The sequence below is a fragment of the Symphalangus syndactylus genome, chromosome 21 (assembly GCF_028878055.3).
Source record: "Symphalangus syndactylus isolate Jambi chromosome 21, NHGRI_mSymSyn1-v2.1_pri, whole genome shotgun sequence".
Taxonomy (NCBI): Eukaryota; Metazoa; Chordata; class Mammalia; order Primates; family Hylobatidae; genus Symphalangus; species Symphalangus syndactylus.
Window position 1 is genome coordinate 48,124,222 of NC_072443.2, and position 16,838 is coordinate 48,141,059.

General features: G+C 41.6%; 1 protein-coding gene across 26 annotated transcripts in view; it reads left to right on the forward strand.

Moving 5' to 3' along the window:
* KALRN (kalirin RhoGEF kinase) overlaps positions 1-16,838 on the forward strand; it is a 694,106-nt gene that overhangs the window by 253,417 nt on the left and 423,851 nt on the right. For all 26 annotated transcript variants that reach the window (XM_055259658.2, XM_055259655.2, XM_055259656.2 and 23 more), the window contains exon 6: positions 8,556-8,678. In XM_055259658.2, coding sequence (XP_055115633.1) covers positions 8,556-8,678 — 123 coding nt within the window. The remainder of the gene's footprint in view (positions 1-8,555; positions 8,679-16,838) is intronic.

Sequence of the window (16,838 nt, forward strand, 5' to 3'; positions counted from 1 at the left end):
ATCTGATTCTGACATGAGGTCAAAGTGAATGAGAACTGACAGAATAAAGAATTCAGAAACTAGAAAGTGACTGGTTTTCATCGTGGGTGTCAGCTCAAAGTAGTAAAAGCAACCATATTTTAAGGGCTGAAGGAGGAAATGGATGGAGGAAAAACAAAGGCAGCAGGGGCAGAACACACTTCTGAAAGTTTGGTGATGAAGAGAAGGAGAGACAGAATGAAGCTCTGAGCTCATTGGAGGGTTTAGCAGCAGGGTTAAGGGCATCAACTCTGGAACGAGACCTCCTGGGTTTGAAACCTTGACTCTGATGTTTATTAGCTGCGTGGCTTTGGACAAGTTAATTAATTTCTTGGTGCCTTAGTTTCCTAATTCATAAAATGGAGATGATGATATTGAGGGTTAATATTGGAGAGATAATTGTGAGGTTATTAGGATTAAGTGAGTTAATATATATAAAGTGCTTAGTACAGTACCTGTCACATAGTGAGCATTTAACAAATCTTAGTTGTTGCAACTGTCATAACCATCATCATCATTGATGTTACGGAGATAACATTAACATATCGTGGAGATAAATTGTTATGGAGAGAAGTGAAGAGGAAGAAAAAGAAGACAAGAGGCTTAGTACTGTTGTAGGTATAGTTTGGCTCTAAAATATGAGCACAACACCTACCAGGGAGTCTTCTTAGTTCCTACTAAACACTCAGATTTATGAGAGTACCATGGGCCATCTTGGGTACTGATCTACTGAGAATGATATAAGATGGGGACCACAGCTTGCCAGCAGAGCAGTGCTTGCAGCAGTTCAGCTCAGCCATCGGCTTAGGTGCAAGGAGGTAAGATCTGCATTGGGCAGCTGCAGGAGCTGCCTTGGCTTATAAACTCCATGCCCCATGGGAACCAGTATGTTTGGTAACAACTCCGTTGGCACAGCTTCCAGAGTTTCTGCAATGAACATTGCAGTTATAAAAATCACCACCTCAGCGATGTCCAAGGTCTGGTGTACCCATCAGGTATTTGCAGTTCACTTACAGTTCCTTCCAATCAAGATGAAATTTGTGAAGCAGGGGATATTTTTTTTTACCGTAAGAAACATGATTTAGCAACATGTTGGCACATACCATCTTTTATCTGTTTTCAGGGAAGCTGAACTTGGATGTTAACTGAAGGTCAAATTACCATGTAAGAGGGGAAAGGGTTTTGTTAACCCTTTGCTCGTAGTGGGATATTTGGCTATTTTACAGAGAAATCAGACCTGTTCTAGATTGTGAGCAACATGTAAGGGTGTTAGACATGGGATTTGAGATTTAAGGAATTTGGGTATGGAAGGTGTAAGAAATGAGTTAGGGGATCTGTAGCATGTTTACAAGTCAGAGACATGGCCTGGTCAGTGAGATGTTTGGCGTCCTGGCCAGTTACTGAGGATACAGTGAAAGTGTCTCCCAGGTAACGAGGCTGTGCTGTCCTTCCTTGAGCAGACTGGATTTATGACAAAAGACAAAAATGGCTTCTCTTTTACACAATATATAAAACTATGCCAACTGACATGCCAAAAACATGAAGGAAACAAGCAGAGCTTCAAGAGATATTTATTACACCTACAGCCTCTCAGGCTCACATCCCAGCTGCCTCCCCTGTCTGTAGATGTCTGTGTAATGATCTCTTCAGAACCTGAATACCCTGTGGCCTGCAGGGTTTGCAGGATACAAAAGAAGTGAGGTGTCACATTCTTTCAGTAAGGAATTCTTGGAACCTGGAGATAACTCCACATTTTGGGGTCCTTTATGTTTTTTTTTCTCTCTCTCTACCTTTTATTTATTTATTTTTTTTGGAAAACTATCAAAGCTCAATCCTAGGAGAGTGGATAAATGAAAACCAAGCAGGGTCTTGAGGGTCCTGGGCCAGAATACACACACACGAGGTCTGTGTGTTGCCCTATTTGCACAAGAAAATGTGTCCTGGGTCAGTCCAAGTTCCATGAAAGCAAAATTGTAAAGTGAGGAGATTTTACCTTTGATTCTCACGTCTATTTTAGGGCTTCCCTCCTTCTCTCTAGGACCTCTCTGCCACTTTGTAGGATCTCATCCCTGGGCCATGTTCACAAAGGACCTTGCCCTCTTACTAAACTGTTTTTATATTCAGGATAAACTGATTCCAGGAAGGATTACATGAAAAATTGCATTTTAATAGGCATCTCACCTAAGTGAAAAACTGTTAAGAGCCAAAGGGACTGAGTCTGTAATAGTGAGAGTTGAGGAGTGGCAGAGAGTGTGGGGAAGACAGAGTCTGGAAGCAAGCCAAGAGGAAGTAAGATTCCCTGGTCAGGCCACCCAGGGACAGCAGGGAGGCACCAGTGCCCTCAGGCAGAGCCCCGAGAGGGTGTCTGGGCCTCTGAGTGCGTGGAGGTGGAGGTGGTGGGAGGATGGACAGGCACCTTTGGGCTGTGTCTATGCAGGGCTCTGTGGTCACTCTGGGGGTGCATGTCTAGGTGGGTAGGCGGCGGATGTGTTTGCATATGAGCTGCAGGTGTGATTCCCCATCTACTGCAATCTTAAATTCATACCTTTCATCTGTTTTTTACTATAATGAAAACATTTGGGAAATATGTGCAACAGAATATATGCTCATATGCAGATTTCAAAATCTATCATATATGTAGCACTTAACAAAGCATTTTCATAGCCATCATTTTATTTGAATCTCCCTGATACCCTAAAGTTTAAGTAGTTTAAATTGTTACCCACATTTTACAGATAAGGAACTGAATTTCAGACCAATGATAAAATTTGTCAAAGTTTATACAGCAGAGTCTGTACTGATTTGAATTCTGTTCCTTGCCCTCTGACACTCATAAAATTTTATTTTGGAATTGACTGGGTGGCTAGTTTCCCAGATATAACAATGTTCACCTGCAAGGAGGTTGTTAGTTCTCTCTAGGGCACAAGGTTTTATGGATGGACCACTGTAGTGTACACAGGGTATAGTGAACATGATTGATATTGGGATGTGTGTATTTAGGCAAAGAAAAGCCATTGGTTGTCTTGTGTCCTCTTAATCAGCTCATCAAAGCTGAATATGAACATATTTAATACCAATGTAATCTATAATTAGAGTATAAAATACTAACAATGGATAATAAGGTGGTTTGAAAGTTAAAACTCTAAATCAGGTGCTATTGCTAAATTTGGCAAATTAAGGAAAATAAACATAAGATTCTTAATATACTTGTCCTATGAAATAATTTATGCTTCTTAAAAAAAGAACAATAATAACATTTTAGCTATTCCTATCATTGAAAGGAGAAAAAGGTTTCTGTTTGTTTTCCTAATTTGCATTTAAATAGATTCATTTAACATTTACTGTATTAAGAACTAGATTTGTATATTTTCACTGGATTTTAGCCAGCAGAAAAAAAAAAATTACTTAGCTTGGTTAAAAACAAAACCCCAAAAGAAAAGGAAAAAAAAAAAAAACCCAAATGACTTACATGTAACATCTATCTTCTTAATGAGACTAAACTATGTTGATTTCAAAGAGATACAATTTCATTATTTAGACATGAACTTTCCTCTTTGTAGAATTTTTTTTTTGTTATATTACACTTTGTTGAACTCACCATTTGTGGCTTCTCGAAAAACAAAGACAAGTTTGAAGGCACTTTGGAGATATTTTTAGTTTAAAATGTCCTAGCTGGAAGGGAGCTTAGAAAGAGTCCACTTATCTGGAGACTAGCAACCGAATAACCTATGACCAACTCATAGTATTCATTCATTCATTCAGTGAGTATTGAGAGAACTAGAGCTATTTGAATCAGCCATCCCCAGACACCTGGCACTCCATCTTGGTGGGGCAGGCAGTGGAGGAAGAGGAGAAGAAAGAGGAGGCAGAGAAGGAAGAGCAGGCTAGATATTGGCAGGGAAATGTTCCCACTGAGGAATAGCACCTTACCCCAGATGGAGTACCAACAATGCCCTTTCAGCTAACTTTTAGGGATAACTGCCCTGGGGAGCTCAAGCAGAGAAAGTCTTACAGCCATATGAGTAGGAGGCAGGGCGGGGTCCCCAAAGCATGCAATGGGCACTCAGTGAATGTAGCCTTGGGCAGAATGAATTAAATCTACACCCTGGACTTTACTTCCCTGAACCTTTTCCTGCCTGTGAAGTGGGCCTGATGATAGCACCTTGTGGGATTGTTTTATGGATGCAATGTAATGATGAAGGGTGAGTGGACATTTTGAACTCTAAAGCATCACACAATTGTCAGGGCTGAGACTAAGAAGCTTCTCTTCTTCTTCTTCTTTTTTTTTTTTTTTTTTTTTGAGATGGAGTCTTGCACTGTTGCCTGGGCTAGAGTGCAGTGGCACGATCTCGGCTCACTGCAACCTCTGCCTCCCGGGTTCAAGTGATTCTCCTGCCTCAGCCTCCCAAGTAGCTGGGATTACAGGCACACACCACCAAGCCCAGAAGCTTCTCTGGCTATAAAACAATGCCATTTTTCTCACTGACATTATTTTATTCAAAAAGATAGAAATGTAAGTTGTAGCAATGAATATATCTTCTGATCCAGGAGAATCAACAAAATTATTTTTTATTTTGGGTGGAAAAAATGCATTCTATACATTTCCAAATTGTGCCTATTATAAACCAGGATGCTTACCTCCATTCTGCAAACTACTATCTCTTCAAATGAGGAGAAGATCAGAAATGAAGTGACTTTTCCACAGTCTCATGTGGAGTTAGTGACAGAGCTGGGCCTGGAACCAGCATAGTCTTCATTTCACTTGACTGTATATATACATGCACATGCATGCATTCATGCATGCACACATTCTGCCTCTGCCGCCAGTTCCACTGAATGCAACAGAGATGACTATGACCCTTGCAGACAGCCAGCCTTGCAAGGGTGAGGATTATATGCAAGTAGGCAGCAAGTTTAGGTCCAGAGAAGGCTTGTGATTGTCCCTTAGGAAACCTTGATTCCTGACATCACATGAGACCATCTAATCCCCAGAGCAGGTCTTTTTCTCTCTACTGAGATGTGTGTCACCTCTTTGGAGCACCACCTCCAGTGAAAGCTAAACTTTTCCAGAATGTCCCAGACCCCAGTGACAAGCTTGTATGCTCCAAATGTAGAAGGCAAAATCAGTTGGGATGGCATGGGCACAGACCTCATTTTGTAAGAAGCTGATTCAGCAAGGTGCACAGTTCCTTCGGCACTCTCAACTCTCACCTGTCTTTAATTCATTTTTATATTGCTTTCCGCCCTAATTGGCCTGTGTTCAGCTTTCTCTACTCTGTGGTTGAGGGATCTGGTGCCGAGCAATCTAATCATTCTGGTGCCAGCACATAACTCATCTGCTTATTTGCATATCTAAGTCACCATTTAACATAACATACAGGGAAGGTCACAAATCGGCCACTGAAACATCCAAGAAAGTGTATGGAGTGAGTGCTTTTCATCACAAGTTCTAAGGACTTCAGGCATTTCAGACTTTCATTAACTTTATAGATTCTTTTGTCAATAAAGAAATGAGTAATTATTTTAAAATAGGGCTGGGAGGCAGAATTTTAAAGATAAAAATTACAGAATGAGAGTCCTCTAAATTCCTGTCTTCTTTTCCTTCTTGTCCTTAATAATAATTAAAGAAGAAAAAATAAAAGCCCTGAACAAATGCCTGTGATGTGAGGGTAGCTGAGGCTGGAGGACCCAGGATAGTGCACACAGCACAAATACCGACCCAACCTCTACAGGAGCCCCAGCCTGAAATAAATCCTCTGACACTCAGAAGTAAAGAATGGTCCTTTCGTCCTTTCTTTACTGTTGGTGTAAATAGATGGAAGTGTAATTCAAAAGGGAGAATAATCTCCAAATCATGCACGTTTGCCTTTGGAAGGTGATGTTTTTATACTTAAGTGTGAGTTGTTACAGCCCTGATGTCTCTCTCCTGACCTTTAGACACAAATCTAACTGCCTGCTGGATACCTCCCCTTGAAACTCTCATAGGCCTCCCAAACTCAGCACATCTAAAACAGAACATATTATTTCCCAGCCAAGCTTCTTACCTTCTTCTTTAGACAGCATCTGTGGTGGTGCTTTTTATTACCAGGACTCAGGGTGCCATGCCAGAAGCCTGGCTATTCTCTCTTCCCCACCTTCTCCTTTCTAAACAGCCAAGTTCCCAGTCCTGCTCCCAGTAGCTCTCAAATCTGCCAATTTCTCAGACTCTACAGCCACTCCCATAATCCACGACTCCAGGTCCTCACCCTCGTCAGGATTTCAGTAGCAGCCTTCTAGCCATTTTCTCTTCCCTTCCAGTCCACATCCCTCACTGCCATCAAGCTCACTTCACACTTCACTACCCAGCTTAAAACTTTCCATCAGCACCTGGCAGCTGACAATGTGTGGTCCAGGTTCCCTGAAGCCTGTGTGCAAGGCTCTTTGTGGTCAGTCTGTCCCACCTACCTCCCCAGCCACACCTCCTCCTTGATGTCAGGCTCCAGAAACACAGCTGAGGACCCTTCATTGTCCTGGGACGCAGTGGGCTGTCCCAGTTCTGTCGCTTTGCCTGAGCATGCATCCCACTGGCCTTCACCTGGCTGATTCCTATCTGAATCAAGGCTCGACTCATGTGTCACCTCCTCTGAGAAGCCTTCTCTGCTCTTCCCCATCTCACTCCTCAAGGATAGATGAGGTGGCCTCTTCTGTGCTCCCTCAACAGCCAATATTGACCTCTATCTTATCAGTAGATGTTTTTTGAGTTGTAATTTTAATCACATTGTGTACCAGATTATAATAAAGTTGTATCTGAGTCCATGCCAACTTTCCACATTAGCCTTTAAGCCACTAATACTCAAGAACCATATTTTAGTCATTTTTGCCTCATGTCACCTCCAGAGGTCCCTGGCACATAGCAGGTGTCCCATAAATATTGGTCGAATGTAATTGAAGTAGTCAATTCACTCTTCTGTTAAAGGAACATAATTGGATAAGGCTGCAGTTCTGGCTCTGGAAAGCTGGTGCAGTCATGGCCACTTCTTAGCCTGCTTCTGTTCTCAGCTGCTTCCTGCTTCACTCTGCAACTGGGCTGTGGCCTTTAGTCCATCCCAAATGGAGTGTGAGGCTTAAGTAGTGCAGTTCTCTTCTCCAAATGTACTCTTTCACACCTTTCCTGGCTTTTGCTGACTTAGCCATTGTTTTTTGGTCCCCAGCATGTGTGAGTCACTGAGCTGAGATGATGAGGATCCTCGAGCTGTGGCACATTGGAAATGGTTGAGTTTCCAGGTCCTGACCCTCATCAGGATTTCTGTAGCAGCCTCCTAACCATTTTCTCTTCCCTTCCAGTCCACATCCCCCTGGGGAAGAGAAACTGTAAGGGACATGTGATGGCTACCTTCAAATATTTAAAGGGCTGCCTTAAAGAGAAAATAGTAGAATTTTCTGCTCTGGACAGAATATTACAGAAAGTCCAACTTAAACTGGCTTTAATAATAAAGAGGACTTATTGGCTCAGGTCCAAGGAGGTCCAGAGACAAAGTGGAAACCAGACAATGCTCAGCCAGGGCTCTGCCTGCTTCCTGCAGTTGTCTTGGCTCCACTCTTTCTCTACCTATTGGCTTCACCCTCAGGCTGCCAGAAGAATGGCTGCAGCAATTTGAGGTCAGAGCCACATACAACAATACTGGAAGAAGAGAAGCCATAACTAAATAACTAGGATTCTGTTTTCCTAGAAGTTTCTAGCAAACTTCCCTCATGTCTTATTGTACTAAATTGGATCACATTCTTATATCTGAGACAATCCCATTGGTTGGGAAATGTCATGCACTGGTTGGCTTAGGTCTGGTGTCCCAAAGAGCCAGGGGTTCTGGTCAGCTCCCATTGAAGTATGTGAGCTTCTTGGAAGAGGGCTGGATACCTAAGTGAAAACCAGGGTATGGAGCTAGGAGGAGGAAGATGGCTTAATACCCACTGTGCTAGCACCAGGCGGTACTTATACTATGCTTAAAACCCTCATCTTCTGCTTCCCAATGGGTTATAGCAGAAAACCTGGAATTGTGAGGCTGTAGAGTTATGAGAAAAGCTGATTCACTTCAGAATCAATTCAACATTGTGTGTGGCTGGGCAGTGTATAAGGGGGGCAGGGGAGAGTAAGGATGGCCCTGTTGCTTCCTTCAAAGATTTCTCTCTTCTACTAGTGCAGCAGGAGATGCATTAAGCCTCCCAGCTTGTCTCCTCAGCACCTGTCCCTAAAGCAAGCATGCTGGGAATGGTAAACAGCTTCCTCTCCCATCTCCCAATTATCTCACTCATTTTCTCTTTTTCCCTTAGGCTCTGTAATGCAACACAGTGGCTGCTGGTGGGTTCTTAAGCTGAAAGTGAGGGCTCTCCTGAGAACTCAGGCTATGGCCCACCCCATTAAGACCCTGAGACTCAGAACAATAACTGGTTCTCACTGAGCACCAGCAGGAGAGCTTTTTCCCCTTCCACTAGCTCTGAAAGTTTTGCCCTATTCGACTCATGACCATTCTGATTATGCTGTGCCTTCTTGTCCTCTCTAGATGTTCGACTGGATAAGCCACAACAAGGAGTTATTCCTCCAGAGCCACACGGAGATTGGAGTCAGCTACCAGTATGCCCTTGATCTCCAGACGCAGCACAATCACTTTGCCATGAACTCCATGGTGAGCTGAGGGGCTGTTCTCAGCACTGCCTCTGGGAGTGGGAGAGTGGGGAGAAGGGGGAGGAGGGACAGAAACAGACTTTCCACCCGAGGAAGAACTGTGAACATGTGGACCCTTTGGTGTTCCATTTGTTGGAATGGGGATGAGTGCAGGGCATGTGGCCAGCCAGCTGTTGCTGCAGCAGATTATGCCTCCAGATCCTGCTTTACACAGTGAAAGAATGTGCCCCGGGTTGTAGGAGGCATTGGCTCAGCTCAAGTCTAGAAGGGCGAGTTCCACCAGTTCCACTTCACTGACCTAGCCAACGTTTTTTGGTCCCCAGCTTGTGTGAGTCACTGATCTGGGATGGTGAGGGGCCTCAAGCTGTGGCACATTGTAAATGGTTGAGTGACCCAGGGCTGTTTAGACTGGGAAAGAGAAACCCTAAGGGACATGTGATTTTTGCCTTTGAGTATTTAAAGGGCTGCCTTGAAGAGAAAAGGGTAGAATTGCTTTATGTTTGTTTAGAAGGCAGAAATGTTCAGGGGATGGCAGTTTGAGGGGGAGGCAGGATGTGGCTTGGAGCAGGAGGTGGGGTGGGATGCAGTGGGAGACAGTGAGCTCTCCATGATAAGCAGTGTTCAGGCAGATGCTGAACACTTAGAGAGGGATGTTTGCTAACCGTGTGGCCAGATGGAACTTACTTTACCTCTCTATGCTTCAGTTTCCTTATGTATAAAATGGAAATAATAATAGCTACCATATAAGGTTGTTGTAAGGATTTAATGTGTTAACTGTAAAACAATGAGAACAGTGCCTGGCACATAGTAAGTCATCAGTAAATGCTCGTGTTATGATAATAATAAGGATGGAGGAGTTCACTCCAGATGACCACTCTTATCCCTCATAAACCTAACACTTCGGGATATACTTTTGTTTTCTTGAGTGGCTACCCCAAGATTTTATTTCAAAATTGTGTCTGCTCCTTGAAGCCATTGTATTTCAAACTCCTGCAGCCTAAGAATGCCTGTCTCCTCCACCAGCTCTTTCTACTTGAATTATTGGTCCAGAAGAACAGCTCCACCATTCCTCATATATCTGAAAAACAAAGACAGCTTATCATTGTAGCTGGTGACGTTGGGAGTGGGGCAAGTGTTAGAAAAACAGAAACAAGGTGAATCACAGAGACCAAGAAGGAAGAGAATTTCATTTTCTACCAGGCTCTTTTAAATATGCTATGCACTAGAGTTAACACACTGGAGAAGAAATATTTTAGGTTGGTGCAAAAGTAATTGCGCTTTTGCCATTACTTTTAATTAAATAATTCTGGCCTCAAGTTGTTCACTGTCTAGCTAGAGAAAGAAAACTAGATAATCATGGTGCAGCTTGATATGTGCAGTGATAGAGATATGCTGAGTTAACTAAGAACCTTAAAATCTCAGTGGTTGAAAACAACAGAGATTTGTTTATTGTTCCTACCACACACCCATCTGTAGCTTGTAGGAGCTCTGCTTATCATAGCCACCCAGGGAGACCTGGGCTGATGGTATAGCCACCAGCTCAGATCTGCCAGCTCAGATGCTGCCAGTCTTGCCAGACAAAGCATGTACCCAAGGACATGTGCTGGACACACGCTGGCTCTGAAACCTTCCAACTAGAAGTGACACATTTGCTAACATTCCATTGGCCAACACCAATCACAGAACCGCGTCCAATTTGAAGTGGCTGGGGACATTGCGCAGTCCTATCACGTGCTGGGAAGGAGAGAGCAGGATGGTTGTGAACAGCTCTAATGACTAGCACACTGAAGGATGTTAGGTAGAGGTGAACATCATGAGACTTGCATAGAAAGTTCACTCTGGCTGCAGAAATGAAGGTTGTGAGACCAGGCAGGGAAATCATCAACACTGGTTGTGTTATCAGTCTTGGCCACAACACAGTCTTGTGTCTTCATCTAAGTGTAAAGACTCATTCTCTTCCCACTGGTCTCCTGTAGATATTTCTCATTTCTGTCTCCCTTTAGTGTAGAGCAGCAAAGCAATTGGTAACAGGTGATTAAGAAGGCGAACTCAAATCTAGTCAAGTCTGATTATTTGTGTGCCTTGTGGATTTTCCCTGGTGAGTTTTACAAATTCTGTGCCAGAATTTTCATGTCATCCAACCGCCTGGCCCTAAGGCAGACAAACTCATTTTAATAAGAAACAAAGACAACCATAATTAGGGAGGTAAATCCACCACCAAGCCCCTAGAAACAGTGAACTGCAAAGTTAAATCAAAAGAGCCTTTGGTTTTGAATTATCAGTACAACTGCTCTTCTCTGCTAGTGTGGATAACTGAGAGTTAACAGCACATCAAAAACCTTTCTTCGGACAGATTTACTGTTGAAGTCTCCATTTTTTAGGACAAAAATAAGGGAGGAAATTTACTGAAGGGAAGTATCTTCTGGAACTGGGAGAGAGAAGAGAAGAGATTTAGTATACAACAGCCAATTAGTGTGTCCCAGCCCATCTTGTAGCCTCCCTCACTGTGAATGCACACAGCACTCAGAGGCCTCCTTGGCCTGATTAGGCTGGATCTCCTCTCTGGCTTCAGAGTAAGGGAAGGGAAATCCCAGGGTTTTGGATCAAATTGCCTGTGCGTCTGTGCTTGATAAACATGGCCTGGTGCCTTTGTTAAATGGGAGGTTTAAGGTTTGTTATTAAAAGAAACTTGCTGCAGAGGGATGTCAGCATCCCAAGCAGGTGAAAGGAGGGAATTACAGCTTCCTTTTCTCTGGCCTGGGTGATGGATGTTGCTGCCAAGAAACACATGTATGCAAGTGGCTACTGCTCCAACTCAGTGACTACAGGAATGATCAGTTATTCAGGGGAAGTGGGAATATGGATTGTTCTGTAGATTCACTGCAGCGTTTCTGTTCTTGGAAATTATACACACACATATACATATACCCACACATCCGTTCATGTAAATGTAAATATAGCATACTTTGTTTTAGGCTGCAGGTAAGTCTTTTGGTATTGAATCTTATTTTACCACACGGAAATAGGCCAACAGTTCCTTATGTTTCAGGTAGTTCACAGATCCCTTTGAAATCAAATGAAGGTTGTGAATCCTCTCTTCAGAGAAATGTATGCATAAACACATTTTTAAAGACAGTTTCTGGAGATTCAGGGGAATTCTAAAACCTGTCAATCAACCTCCCCAACTTAAGGTTCTAAGAACCTTATCACTTCTTTATTCACTCATTTAACAAATAATTAAAGATCAGACATTGTATTGGATACTGAGCATATAGTGGTGAACAAGACAGAGATGATTATGTCTCATGGAGAGTCCAGCGGAGAGATAGATGTTAAGTATATAATCTCACAAATAAATATATAATTACAAACGATAAGTCTTATGTTGGAAGAGTAAGGGATGTTATGACAGAGTTTAAGAAAAGGGCCCAATTTAGATGGGGGGTGGTCAGGTCAGGTACATTTTTCAATCAACAATCTGCGTTGACTTAATGTTGATTGTTCATTCATTGATGGAAATTAATGGTCTGTGAATTGAAGTAACTCTATAATGTACCAAAGAACTTATAATTTAAAGAAGTCCTAGGTATATCATTTAGTCGATGAAAATGATCAACTAATAACTTACCTGTTCTGTTTTATTTTCACATGTCAAGTGTTTATACATTGGTTGAAGACCCAATTCCAGCAAAGGTGACCATTACTGAGAGTATTAATTTGCTAGGGCTGCCATAGCAATGTCATGACAATGACTGGGTGGCTTGAACAACAGAAATTTGTTTACTCACAGTTCTGGAATCTAAAAGTTCAAGATCAAGGTAATGGCAGGTTTAGTTTCTCTTTAGGCCTCTCTTCTTGGCTAGCAGATGGCTACATTCTCACTGTGCTGCCACACGGCCTTTTCTCTGTGAGCACACACCCCTGGTATCTCTCTGTATGTCTTAACCTCCTCTTTTTATTTAAAGATACCACTCAGACTGGATTAGATCCCACCCTAATGGCCTCATTTTAACTTAATTACCTATTTAAACACCCTATCTTCACATGCAGTCACTTTTTAATGGTACTTGGAGGTTAGAACTTCAACATATAAATTTTAGGGCTCTGCAATTCCGTCTGTAATAAAAAGAAATAATTGCATATCATTAAATCACAGAAGAAAAATCAGAAATTTTCTAAATTTTATCTATGAATTGGTGCCAGGAGAGGCCATCAATTATTAACATACCAAGAGTGTGGGAGTGATATCCTACTAAATATGGTACATAAATGAAAAAAAGTTAAAATTGGTTGATCTTTAGATTTTTTGTCGTAACATGTGTTTTTGAATTTTCCACTGGGAAACCCAGTTCTTTTGATCTTCAATTAATAATAAGAATAACAACAACCCACCTACTAAACCCCATAGGAAAATATTCTGTTGCTTCTTACAGTGCCTCAGACAACCAGCTTTCCTGAGCTCTCTGGGGCCTTCCTCTTTTTTAATTCTGCCTTCTGTTGTGGAAGCCTTTTGCATAAATTTTCCTTCCCCTGATTGTGGCCTTCTACTCTGATGGGAGTATGGGCAGATGGAAGTGAAGTTGAGTGGTAATATGCACAGAACAGACATCTAACCATCTATGTTCTGGTTCTTCACGAGACTCGCAGGAGTACATGCAAACATAACACAATCTTATTTACAATTTTAATTAGCTGGTTCTTTGGGAAAAATAAATTGCTGATGGCTTCTGTCTAGAGTTTTAAAATATAAAATGATATTCATTTTCTATTATGACTGTGAGGATTCACAGTAGTGATAACAATGTGCAGCTGGGCGGGAGGAATCCTTTCTGCTGCAGCATGCTTGATAGCTGTTTTAATCCCATTAATTTGCTCGCCAAAGGCACATATTGCCACTTGATGGTGTGCAAATCAGACCAGTTGCAGAAAAAAAACTACAGTGTGTTCTATCTTTGTTTTGAGGGAAGGTTACAAATGACAGCACCAAGGAAAAATCAGATCTGGTACGAGAAAAATCAAGATTCTGAGGCAGGCAGGTGGTCTCCCAACTCTAATCTCCCAACCCTAATCTGAGAAACCTTGCCCCAAGCCCTCTGTCATCTTTGATTCTTGGCAGCCCTAAGCCATGATTCTTTGGCACTTCCCATCTCCAAACAGGCAGCACTTTTTAGAATGTCAGAATTTCTAGATTTTGATGTAAACACACACACACACACACACACACACTATTGTAATGTTTAAGTAGCCAGTGTTTGACACTGCCATAGCTGCAAAGCCCCTTAGTAGACATAGAACTTGTTTTAAAAAAATGAAGAAGAATTCAATCTTATCTAGTAAGCATTAGTCTTTTTAGTATAATTTTTTCTCAAAGAATCACATAGGGAGCTTGCTAAACATGTAGATTTCTTTTTGATTACCACCCTAGCTCTGGAAAATAATAATCTCTGGGAGTAGGACCCCAGGATTGTAAATAAGTTCCCCAAGTGATTTATATGCACGTTAAATCAGAAAACTGTTTTTCTATGAAGATCTATATGTATTAAATAATCACTTTCTAAAAGAAAACATTTTACGTTCTGAAGAACAGTTCACTTCCAGCATGACAGTGTGAAGAACTCTGCAAACCTGTTATCCATTGAAACTAGTGAAAAATTTTAAAACAAGCATTTAAAGTCTCAGAAATGGTCCAAAATGCATACAGCAAATGAAAAACATTATTCAAGAACATACACTAAAATTCAATAAGAACAGTGAGCCTGTGGTATTTGAACCAAGACCCACTCTCTTCTTTTCCCCTCCCAACTCAGTAAATTTGAAACTCCACTCCAGAAAGCTTCAACCAAGAACACAGGGTTCCTTTACCCTCCACCCTGGTTCCCAGTTGAAGGAGTATCTTCCCAGGTGGGACATTTCTTATCCTGCCCCAAACTACCTGTTGCTGAAGCCAAGTTCTGGGTGAATGCCCCCCAGAGATGGAGACTCCCTTCTACCCAGCCCTCATTCTTAGAACAGTGGCTGTGCAATGTGTGCCAGGGCTCCAATCACCGTTAGGCAGAATTTCCATGTTGGGAGAGATAAGCCAAGAAGACCTGAGGCTATTCATCTCACTCCACTGAGCATTCAGCTCCTAAAATGGGGGTGTCATTCAGGAAAGCACACCATTGTCCCCAACCTCAGCTCCAGAGCTGCAGCTCAGAGATTTTGCTTGGGGCAGAAACAAACTGTAAAAAAAGAACTCTAAATCTTTCCCCAAAGGAACTGACTTCATGTGCAACAGAGGATGGAAAAGTTTAAGCCACTTCCAAAAATGCTCTTAGGGAGGTTCTGGTGAAAGCAAATTAGAAGATTGGTAGATTCATTGGCGACATAGGCTGCATTTCAGGCAGGTTAGTTTGCCAGAGAGAACCAGGGAAAGAGATCTTCTGGGGCCAGAACAAATTTCAAGCATTGACTTCAGGAACTATCTCTTCAAAGAGACCCAAATTTAATTGCATATGTCTGTGGAACAACTTATGCCCCAGTACCTTGTTGAAAACAATAGAGCAATCAGCTTGCAATTAATGGAATTAAATTCCATTGACAGCACCAAGGAAAAATCAGACCTGGTACAAGATCTGGTACCAGCTGGGTGTGGTCAGGGAAAGAAAATCAGAGTGCTGCCAAAGCCACTGTCATTGCAGGATGCCTGTGAGCCTATCCAATGCTGTACTCCCCCGGGAGCAACAATAGAGGCTTCTTACTGTAGAGCTGTGGGGGAGTGGGAATAGATTTCAATAATCCAGTCAGTCATTAAACAAATAAGCAAATAACAACAACAAGCTCCAAAAGAAGTAGGAGACCAGTACCCAGAGTTACTACTATATGACCTAAAGTGTCCAATTTTCAACAAAAAAATTATGACACATGCAAAGAAACTGGAAAGTATGACCAGGAAAAAAAAGGATTAAAAATATGCACTAGAAAAAAATAAAAACAGTCAATAGAAATCACCTGTGAGAGCAACCAGATGTCAGATTTTACAAAGACTTTAAAGTTGCTGTTATAGATATGTTCAAAAAACAAACCATGGTTGAAGAATTAAACGAAAGTGTAATTACAATGTTCCCATCAAACACAGAATATCAGTAAAGACATTATTATTATTATTTATTTTGAAATAGGGTCTTGCTCTATCACCCAGGCTGAAGTGCAGTGGGACAATCATGGCTCACTGCAGCCTCAACCTCCCAGGCTCAAGCAGTCCTCCCACCTCAGCCACCTGAGTAGCTGGAACTACAGGTGCATGCCACCAAGCCTAGCTAATTTTTCTATTTTTTGTAGATATGGGATTTTGCCATGTTGCTCAGGCTGAGAGGCTTTTTTTTAAAGGAAATATGGAGCTGAAAAATACAATAACTGAGACAAAAATTTTTTAGAGAGGCTCAATGTAGATTTGAACTGGCAAGAAAAGACAGAATTAACAATCCTGAAGATAAACTAATAGAAATTATGCAATATGAAGAACAGAGAGAAAAAAGAATAAGGACAAATGTACAAAGCTTCAGAAAAACATGAGACACCATTAAGTGCACCAACTGCTATGCGTAATGGCAGTACCATAAGGAGAGGAGAGAGAGGAAGAAACAGAAAAAATTATTAAATTATTAGATGAAATAGTGGCTGAACTCTTTCAAAATTAATTTAAAATATTTATGACCAGGATGCTCAAGAAACTCCAAGTTGGATAAATTCAACAAGATCCACAAGCAGACACATTATGGCAAAATACTGAAAGCCAAAGACAAGGAAAATCTTAAAAATAGCAAGAGAAAAATGACTTCTCTGTTACAAGGGAACCTCAATAAGATTAAAAGATGATTTCTCATCAGAAACAATGGCGGTCCAAAGGAAGTAGGACAACATATTAAAAAGTGCTCAAAGGAAACAACTGTTAACCAGGAATACTATATCCAAAAAAACTATCATTCAAAAATCAAGGTGAAATAAAACTATTCTGAGATAAACAAAAACCGAGAAAATCTGTTTCTAGCAGATGCACCTTATAAGAAATAATAAAGGAAGTTCTTCAAGCTAAAAGCAGGTGACCCTTGATGGTAATCTGAATCTACACCAAAAGACAAAGAGCACTGATAAAGGTAATTATGTGACTATAAAAGATAGC